The sequence below is a fragment of the Mytilus galloprovincialis genome, chromosome 4, assembly GCF_965363235.1.
Source record: "Mytilus galloprovincialis chromosome 4, xbMytGall1.hap1.1, whole genome shotgun sequence".
NCBI lineage: Eukaryota > Metazoa > Mollusca > Bivalvia > Mytilida > Mytilidae > Mytilus > Mytilus galloprovincialis.
Window position 1 is genome coordinate 88,274,433 of NC_134841.1, and position 11,266 is coordinate 88,285,698.

General features: G+C 32.1%; 1 protein-coding gene across 1 annotated transcript; it reads right to left on the reverse strand.

The window, feature by feature from the left end:
* Positions 1 to 446: 446 nt before the first annotated feature.
* Positions 447 to 10,204, reverse strand: LOC143073777 (uncharacterized). Its single transcript, XM_076249533.1, has 7 exons — positions 10,136 to 10,204; positions 7,506 to 7,577; positions 6,358 to 6,429; positions 5,649 to 5,720; positions 3,783 to 3,854; positions 844 to 998; positions 447 to 553 (listed from the first exon to the last, which is right to left on the reverse strand). The coding sequence occupies exons 2-7, from the start codon at positions 7,508 to 7,510 to the stop codon at positions 447 to 449; spliced, it is 483 nt and encodes a 160-aa protein (XP_076105648.1). The 5' UTR covers positions 7,511 to 7,577; positions 10,136 to 10,204.
* Between the last annotated feature and the right edge of the window lie 1,062 nt (positions 10,205 to 11,266).

Sequence of the window (11,266 nt, forward strand, 5' to 3'; positions counted from 1 at the left end):
CTCAATAGACATGCTTCTTTGTTGATTGTTTACTATAAGGTGACAATCGGTAAGATACGGCTTCAAAACACGACAATTAATGAGCTGCCATATTTTCACTTCATAACAGACAGAGAAAAAAAATGACGATTATACGATATTTTTGCGTAAAAAATGATAAAATCGTGTATAGAAGACTAAGTTTATGACATATACATGTCTTGGTTGAAGAATTGGATAAGCATTATTTTTCACCAGTCACTCTTTTCATATTACTTTAATCAATCGAATCGCATTTATACGGATGTAAATGAGTAATTTAGGCTAAAGATAGTGAATCGCATATATGTACCCATCGAAATCGTTTGAAATTGTGACTCTCGTTATCGACCGGAGAAACTTCCCCTCATATATGTGCTTTATAAGTAAGCTACATGTGTGATTTTTTTTCTTCTACGTAGCAGTAGTTACTTACTTTGGCCAATGATAGCTTTTATTGTTGTGAGTTTAACTGGTTGAGTTGTCTCCAAGCTCTCTGTAGTTATTGTTGAACTTTGTATCTCAGTTGTTGTTTCTGAATCACATAATGCATTGATATAAGAGTATGAACAGTTACTTTCCTTTATTTTGTTTATAATAAAACCGAATATATATATATATGATGTGGGTTTTTAAAACAAGATAAGTATTAAGATAGTTTAGATTGTCCAAGTGTTTGAAGAGAAGAAGATGTTTAAATAACGTCGATGCACAAACGCAGAGATAGCATTCGCTCAAAAGTATCAGAAAACATTTTTATTTTCCTGAATTCTGTACGCTTATTTCCTTATTAAGTTAAAGGACAGATTAATCTTTAATTAAAACCTTTACACTCCTCAACATTCGGAATATCCTTGATAAGTTGTTCATTTATGTTAGAACAAACAACACCATCTGCAACTGTTGATGTCTGCTGTAATAACCAAAGGTGAAACGAACGGATTCTGCAATCACATATTAAACTGTTCGATAGAAGGGACCTGAAAACATAAAACCATTATATGAATTGAAACTGTCCATAACATTAATTATGACGAAGAAAAAATACAAAAAAATACAGGTCAATAGATATATATTTAGCTATAGATTTAAAGTTGTTTGTACAAGGTCAACCTGCAATCTCCATTTACGGTTGAAGCGCTTGAAAAATACAACTTTCCCCAGAGTTTTTATAATTCGTACTTTATATTAAAAAAATTATTATTATATTTAAAAAAATAGCTATTGAATAATGATAAACGATAAAAAAAAATCTTCTTGGGAACAAATTAGCGTTAATCCCTAGATATACTAAAATGCAATTATATGTAACATGCGTTTCAGTTTGAAATATACATGTTAATGAATACTCCTAAGGCAAATGGTAATATTGACAAGCGTTATACAGAATGAGTAAAATACCTAGTAATTTTGTGAATGACTAAATTTAAAAAAAAACCAAGTTGAACAAATTGCCTGTTCAAGTTCGGAAATTGGAAGAAAATGAATTTCATTAATAAGATGCATATGACCAGAAACTCAATATATTGCAAAGAATATAACCCAAAATTAAGTTTATTCTGCAAATACAAGTTTAAAGTTTGTTTGTCTATAAATGAGTTCTTTTAAGTGGAACTATGTTGAGCTTGTACTTGCTCTATTTTCATGTATTCATGTTATAATTTGTTTTCGTAACTGCAAATGGACACGTTTTTGACAATAAAACAACACTTAATAAACCATTCTTAGAAAATCTAGATTCTAAACAAAATTGTGTAAGATAAAGCAAACAAGAGAAAGAATATGTTTTGATTGACTGTTTGTTTGCGTTCAGTATGAAATATTTCATGTATATTCGAAATGACAGAACTCACAGTGAAAATAATTCAATGTAATGAATTGATTTTGACCTGAATTAATTGTATAAAAAAAGAAATTTCAACTGCTGCTTGAAATAAAGGAATGAGGGACAGGGATAGAAAGTGTGCCCTCCAACAGGCCACCTACGGATAAAAGGTAAAAAAAAAACAAACACCAAGGAACATTTAACACAGAAAAAGCTTGTCCAATGACAACATCAAACTCAAACACACCAAAGGAATGGGAAACATTTGTCATAATCCTGACTTGAAACAGACAGGTCCTGATGTAGAAAATGGTGGATTAAACCTAGCTTTATAACTATCTATCACTCTCACGTGCCCGACAGTCGCATAATTCCATTATATTGACAATAATGTGTTAGCAAAAAAAAAAAAAAAAAACACACATGACAGGTTCAAATTTGGGTATAGCAGTCAACATTGTGTTATGATTATTATCACTATAAAAATAAACAATTTTGTCAACAATAAAAATCGAAATGGTAAATAGACGCTTTATAGACAAATTAAACGAGAATGGACAAAGAGAATACAACCCTACCAAAAGAGGTGCGAAATATACCACTGGGACAGCCAAACTCACAGATCGAAAATAAACTGATAAAAATGACTTACATGTCCCCGTCTTTAATTGTTAGTCTTATTATTTTAATTTTAGTTTCTTGTGTACAATTTGGAAATTAGTATGGCGTTCATTATCACTGGACTAGTATATATTTGTTTAGGGGCCAGCTGAAGGACGCCTCCGGGTGCGGGAATTTCTCGCTACATTGAAGACCTGTTGGTGACCCTCTGCTGTTGTTTTTTATTTGGTCGGGTTGTTGTCTCTTTGACACATTCCCCATTTCCATTCTCAATTTTATGATATCGCCATGGCTAAAAATAAGAAAGACAAACAGACAATTAACAGTACACATGACACAAAAAAGAAAACTAAAGACTTAGCAACACGAACCCCATCAAACACTCGGGGTGATATTAGGTGCTCCGGAAGGGTATGCAGATCCTGCTCCATATGTTCATGCTATTACAAACCCGGTAAGTAGTCCATTTCGGTACGTTACATTTATAAAAAAGGAAGGGGGTTGTAGTTACGACGTGAGGAAAATATCCGATATCATCTGTGAAACGGTTATTCCATAACGGTCATCCAACTCGTGATGACGAAGGGATAACCATTTGAAAGTGAAAACAGTCAAAGGCCACAAATGGGTCTTCAACACAGCGAGAACATCCCGCATCCACAGGCGGTCTTTACCTGGCCCCTTAACAAAAAAATGAACTAGTTTACGCGAATTTGAAGCACATAATTGTTTTTTTATATGCATACAGTATGCCACTGTCCCTACATTAGACATTACATTTAATGTCTTCTATTTAGAAAGAATGTGAATTTAGATTCTGCTCAACCATATTGATTTTCCTCTATATCATGAGGCTCATACACGACCGTGTTTGATAGTGATGAAAAGATATGAGTATCTTCATCTTCAGGAATGATAAGCGTATATAGCTATACATGCATCTACCTCCAAACGAAAATTGACACTAACCTGTTTCAATGTATCTAGGCATTTTGAAAAAAAGTACGAAAATAAAATGCCTGAATCTTAATAGAAAATACCAAAGTTATTTTTTAGAGTCAAATGCCGCAATTAGAAAATGCGTTATATATATCAATACTACTCAAAATAACGATGTCCAGTTTGTTAGCTATATCAACATGAAATAGTCTTAATATTTGCGACTATATACATTTGACTGTCGGCGGAATGTGTTTTTTGAAGACGTTTTCCATAACTGAGATTGAAACTCTTCAATTCAATTTCATTTTCATGCGGGACATAGCCATTGCTAAACAACAGTCCACAAAACGGTCAAACTTAAAATGAAATTACTTACAAAATAAGTAGTTCTGACAGTTCCCCAAAGGCATAATCTTCAATGTGCACAATTTTGTTTCTCCTTAAAGTTCTTAAACAGAAAATCTTGTAATATTAGTAATATGTTTACGTATATAATATAATTTAAGGGATACAATCTACAGTCTCAAATTACTACAGTAAGTGTAAAAGTGTAGTGTTGACTCCAGCAAAGATTACATTTAGAAAATGTAAACGATCTCCTTTGTTGTTTTTTAATTTCAAAAAGGAAGCTTTTGTCCACGATTAGTAAATTCTATAAGGGTTAGAACTTTTATTATTGTCAACAAATTTTAAACAGACACTTAAAATGTGCAATTGTTTGCATCTGTCCTAAGTCAGGAATCTGATGTGCAGTAGTTGTCGTTTGTTTATGTAATTCATACGTGGTTCTCTTTTCTCGTTTTTTATAAAGATCAGACCGTTGGTTTTCCCGTTTGAATGGTTTTACACTAGTAATTTTGGAGCCGTTTATAGCTTGTTGTTCGGTGTGAGCCAAGGCTCCGTGTTGAAAGCCGTACATTGACCTATAATGGTTTACTTTTATAAATTGTTATTTGGATGGAGAGTTGTTTCATTGGCACTCACATAACATCTTCCTATATCTACTTAAAACTATATCCCTCCTCGTGTGTAGTAAAATGATGGAAAACGAATACATTGTAGAAACATTAAATAATTAAGCTATGGACATTGTCGTTGGATCACAAAAAAAGCTTACGTCGAAGTTTCGTAACTTTCCATGAGGTTGAAAAAGTTATTGATTAAAAACAATGTCTGACTCTAAATGTTGACAGCATCGAAAACTAGACTGGGCAACACGAAACCCACAAAAACACAGCAGGTGATCGCAGGTGCTGCAGAAGGGATAAAAAATCTTGCTCTATCTGTGACTCCTATAAATAACGTTGATATGTTATATCAAGCGAGTTATTGCCCTGGGAAAAAATATACCCTGCTCTTCATGTGGCTGCAACTGTGTTTCTCATGTCAGTACAACTTTGTTAAATAGTCTAATTTGGTCACATTGAAGGAAAGAATGGGAGGGTTTGCGGTTTCGACAATTGGACCATAACTGTCGTGAAACAGATATTCCATAACGGTGAACTAACTTGGGATCGCGTCCAGAAAATTTCATTGGAATGTCAATGAGTAATAATATTTAAATATTTTCTTTGAAACATAAATTATGGAATTATGGACGTCATAACGATTTTGTTTAAAAGATGAAAACATAGAAAAAGGAGATTTATGGACTAACGATTTGATTAAAAAGGATGACAACGAACACACCATACCCTATTTAGTCGATGAAATAGTTATCTATGCTATCACAGAATAAAGGCAACAGTAGTATACCGCTGTTCGACATTCATAAATCGATTGAGAAAAAAAACACCCAACAAATCCGGGTTACAAACTAAAACTGAAGAAAACACATCAAATATAACAGGATGCGATTTATCGTCGGATTTTACTTATCACGAGAATCTTAACAAACAGAAAGCACTGCTAATCCTTCGCGAGCACCTGAACTTAGCCCAAGTTTTGGTAAGGATTTTTTTTCCGTTGTGTTATCTGTTTAAATATTTATATGCATTTTTTTTCGAATTTTGAATTCTGATTGCCTTTAAAAAATTTGTTGTTATGATTTTTAATGCTACTTGAAAATACATAAAACATTTATCTGAAAATATAATACACTACTCATCGCAAACGAAAGATCATCATCAAGAAAACCAAACTTCTTAGCTTGTTTCATGAATTTGATGCGAATGTAATATAAGTTAGAGGTTTAGCTAGCTATAAAACATGGAAGTCTTGATAAGAATGAAATCATACTTACAGAACGTCCAGATTTGGCATATTCACGAATGTTTCACTTTTGATTGTCTGTAGAGAGTTGTCGTCTAAATTTCTGAAAACCAATTAGATGTTTTTATTGAAACTGAAATCTTGATTTATGTATACAATGTATCTGTTATTAAAAGTGTTTCCTCTTGTCGCCAGTTACACTCGGTCTTAGTCCTATTGGAGTTCATGCGAATTCCTTTTTTATACATGGCTTAGTATCTTCTTTATAGATCTATGATGTTTAAACATCGGAAATTTCCATTGATTGGCAATGCAGGTTCATGACTTTCATTGGAACTTATGAATGACACATTCAACAAACTGAATAAAACGTTCACATCATCATTGTTCGATCTCTGTATTTGTGTCATCTGTCTTCTTGTGATTGGTTGACTTTCATTATAATGGTGCTTTTTGTTCTTTCCCATAGATTTATAATTAACCAAGCATTACCTTTTTTCTCTTGATTGAAATTTTTATTATGCTTTTAATGATATGATATAAAATTTTGTTTCTATTTATATCTATATAATTTTATATATTCACAGTTATTGCCAGTTACCCATTTGAAACTATTCAAGAAAATTATACTTTATTTGCGGTTTGCATCTGGCTTATTGTTTTAAAATTTATTAAATCATTAAAAGTACCTATTTTAAATTACATTCCAATAACATTTAATAATATCACATTGTACTTACATTATTTCAACACCAATGAGGTCTTTGAATGCTGTGCTTTGTATTTCCCGAATACGATTGCCTTGAAGTTTCCTATGAATAATATTAATCTTTGACCCAAACACAGCACATTTAGCAAATAAACTAATTGATGAAAAAACTTTATATTTTTTTTTCTCCATTTTGTACATCTAGCAGAAATGAGAATTCTCAAATGTGAGTATAAGTCTCAATTAACGTTTTAAGTACAAATTTATCTTTTGTAGGGCTTTTACATTAATGCTATTCATCGATTTGATAGATCGCCTCAAAGGTATCATGATAGCGAGATTGAAGTCACTCAAATATTTACATATACGATTGATGTCCTACTGAAGACTATACAACCTTGCGAACAAATACGTTCAAAAGGCTTAATATGTCTGTCTAGTTAAACGCTGGTTCCTTGTTGTGTTTTTATTCTGCAATTCAAGATTTGCAACTGCATGTTAAATGCTGACGAATCTCTCCATCTGATTTGACTAAGTTTTTTAATATACATGTTTTAATGTTTAGACGAACAGACAGTTGTCTACTACTATTGATAGCAACTTGATAAATATGAATATGTAAATGCAAAATGTACATTAGTTAATGAGGAGGATGAAGACATCAAAGGAAATTAAAAAAAATTGATAAGTTAAAGTTCGATTACTTTTGATATTGCAGGCAGCAAAGACATTAGCTCTAATATTTTTGGGGAATTTTGTTTTCAATTTTCGGATGGAATGATTATTTTACTGACATTGCATTTGACAATAGTGTCTAGGAGAAGACGGAACTAAGTTGAAAACTTGTGTCTAATCCATTTGTTTTGTACAATAGAATATGTTTAAACTATTGAAAATTTTCATTTTGTAAAACATATTTTTTCAGCCTAATGTGAAACAAAATATTGAACATTTTGTACTAAAGATACAATAACATGTCTACATGTATTGGCAAGTTCTTCATAACAACTATTTTCTCTCATCCTTTTAATCATCAGTTAAGATTGTAAACCATAACTCTTGTAATGAGAAAATGTCAAATCCTTTACACGAATGCGATTATTTAACCGATTTATATATATGTGAAGTATAACCGACATCTTTTTTATTCCCCCTCTTTTATCGTAAATATTAACTTACAACATAAGAGGTCCTGTTATATTGAAAAATGCATTTGCTTCTATGGTTTCAATACCACATCCATTAAGGTCACTGTAAATGATAAGATACAATGTAAATTAAAATTAACGTTAGGATTGTTTTCGACTAAAAAGAGTGTACAGTTTATCCTTTCGCCTCATGCATTGCTGAAATCGACATGTAGCAGACTTCATAAAAATTACTAGCATAATGCGCTTTTTGTTCTCATCATACATTTTAATTTGTACGTTTCATCTAGAGTTTCTGCACATAAACTATAGTTTTATGCTTAATTCGGAATCCATCTGACTTCTTCAAAGAATTTCACATCTCATTAGTTACAGAACAAATGGATATCTACAAAATAACAACCATCAGCCCGACAGCAAATCTCATTATCGCATCGGTTCTATTAATTTGGTGACGTGTTTTAAGTTTAAAAAAAATGACATTCTTTAGTTACATCAATGATGCCACGAAATAGACGGCGAAAAGACATTTCATGTATTCCAGGCCCGTAGACAGGAATTTCCAATTGTACTCGCAAACTCAATTTTAACAGTCACAATTCAAACAGAAAGTTGACTTTAACAATGCTGATTTTTTTGGGGTGGGGAGGGGGGATGGGGGTGGGTGAGCCTCCCAACTACCTGGCTATAGGTATGTTTTTATCATACACAACCAAAAAAATCATTTGGTACGTCACGTAACTTTCACAACGTTATTCTTTAAGAATAGAAAAAGTGGATTTTCCTTGATAATTTGATTGACAAAGGTAATTGAGACATAATATTCAATGGGTATTAAAATGTGTAAATATTAAAAAATATCTTGGAAGTTATAATTAATTATTGGCATGAGGGCACCTGTCAAGTTTAGGAAGTAAACAGTGAGGGAAGAGTATTAAAGAATGTATGCTTGTTTTATTTCGTGTTCTGCTAGGTCACTATTTAATCGTAATATTCCATTTTTCCCCTTATCATCATCTTTCAGTAGATATAATTGTAATCAAACCATTCACAACGTTAAACAATGTCATGTGTGTAAAAATAATTATATAATTGGTATAAAAAGCTTTTTTTTAAAGTCTTAATTGTACCACCAGAGATATATAAAACCATATCTGGTAACATAAATTTATATGTGATATAATGAAGAATTAATAATTGAAAACACTGACCATGTTAAAATAATATATAATTCCTCATGTGCATACATCTTAAAATAAAAAAGGCCCTAATCAATGATTCTTAATAAAGATTCATTTAGGTAAACTGGATGTAGATTAAACAGTATACCAAGGATTGCTTGGAAAAGTTGATCAAGGAATGAACACAAACAATTATATTACATTATGATGTGATATAATCTTCATTTTTTTGCAATTACAACTATAGTACAAAATAATGATATGACTGTTGAGATTGTTTCCTCTGTCTTTTACTTAATGATATATCAGATCTTTGAATATTTAGATTTGAGAAATGTCATTCAAGACAAATCCAGACATGCTAACAACTCACAATAATTTACAACTTGACTTCCCCAGAAGAATGCACTAATTTAAGGATATGATTGGTGGTTTATATACATATTCGAACATAAATAAGGTGCTGAATTCAGAATTAAAGTTTGATTTAGAGGATATTAGTTGACTTATGTTTACATTTTGTAATTTTGTGTACTGCAAAACATCATTGAGACAAGAAAAGTGAAAACAAGGGTAAATAAATCACAAAAAAACCAGATGTTATTCATTTCAATGACAAGTTGACTATTTTTACCTCCGCGAAAAGTCATAATTCTGAGGTGTTTTAGTCAAGAGCAGAAAATTGATTTTTTTTTCCAACAATAGAAACTTTTAATTTATGTTTGTCATAGAATATAAATTACGATTTCTTGAAGGATCATCCTTCGCAGCGATTAATTTTTCTTCGCGGCGACATCTATTTTTATTTTAGAAATTGCCTTCACTGGATTCTCCGTTTATAAAACGGAGTTTAAACGGACAAATGTGGGATTTGCTGTCCGGCTAGAATGTAAACATTTTTACATCAAGTTGAAATTTCTAAGAATTCATTCAGCTGGCATGTCAGTTAACTGCTAGTAGTCTGATGTAATTTATGCATTATTGTCATTTTGTTTATTTTCTTTGGTTACATCTTCTGACATCAGACTCGGACTTCTCTTGAACTAAATTTTAATGTGCGTATTGTTATGCGTTTACTTTTCTTCATTGGCTAGAAGTATAGGGGGAGGGTTGAGATCTCATAAACATGTTTAACCCCGCCATTTTTGAGCCTGTCCCAAGGCAGGAGCCTCTGGCCTTTGTTAGTCTGGTATTATTTTTAATTTGAGTTTCTTGTGTACAATTTGGAGTTTAGTATGGCGTTCATTTATGACTGAACTAGTGTATATATTTGTTTTGGGGCCAGCTGAAGGTCACCTCCGGGTGCGGAAATTTCTCGCTGCATTGAATACCTGTTGGTGACCTTCTGCTGTTGTCTGCTCTATGGTCGGGTTGTTGTCTCTTTGACACATTCCCCATTTCCAATCTCAAGTCCTATGAGTGTTTCCATTGTAAAGGTCCCTTCTAAATATCAGTTTACACTGCATACGAACATACTTACATCACGGTGACCTCTGTAAGATTATGAAATGTAAAGGCAATTAGATGTCTTAGCCCAAGATTTAGGATACTTGTTCTGAAGAGATAATCAAATACATTTTATATAATTTTATCAAAGATGAGCAAATGTTGTTATTTGAAATAAATATAGTTTCGTTATAAAAGAGTAAATGTTTAGTCCATTTATTTTTAATCATCGATTTCATATATCTTATCCTCACGTTCACATAGTATGTGTTTATTTTTTTTTTGAACGATTTTTTTTTACATATTTTGTAACAATAAAAGATTCGTTTTAATCATATTGAGATGAAATGTGTATGCATTTATTTTGATAATTTTCTGTTTTTAATTATTGATCTTGTACGTGCCATCTCTTAGTACATTTGCTAGTAACCATATATTCTGAATTTGTATAACAATGCCTTTTAGTATGTATTAAGCCATAAACTGAAACTTTAGTATCAAAATATAAAATATGATAAATGAAAGAGATACCAAAACAATACCGGCAATGTTTGATATATGGTATGTTTCTTTGGTTTTCATATTCCTGATATGCTTTTCTTTGTTTTTTTTCTTTGTTGGAATTCTTGTAAGAAATGTGTCTATTGCTACACATGTTTGGAAACCTATCTTTTACTTCTTGACGTGGACGCAGTCATTTTCGTCGTCATTATACACCAGCAACTCTTCTTTTAATGACTTGCTGCCATTTATACAAAAGCCTTTAGGAATTCATCACATAAGCACGAAGCATTATTTGTTACACTTTTCAAAACCAGTTAGCTTTGGGAAAGATGAAAACATGAAAAGATCCTTTCTCAAACTTTCCTTTGCCGTTTCGATGCCGTCAACCCGGGCAATATCTTTCATCAATTATTAGTTCAATCGAAACTATCTCCCTATTTCAAAGTCTGTACCAATCATTTCTAATACCTTTACGTATCCCATTGCAACTAAAATTTTCACTAAACTCGTTTTGCAGGATCTCAATAAGTCTAAACCTCCTGGTTGCATTTATGCTAGCTCCCTATTCACATATAATCATACTGGCCACTGTATTGCCGGTGACCTCAACAATGAAACACTACTTCAAAATACTGATGGATTCAGACGAGGATTATGCCAG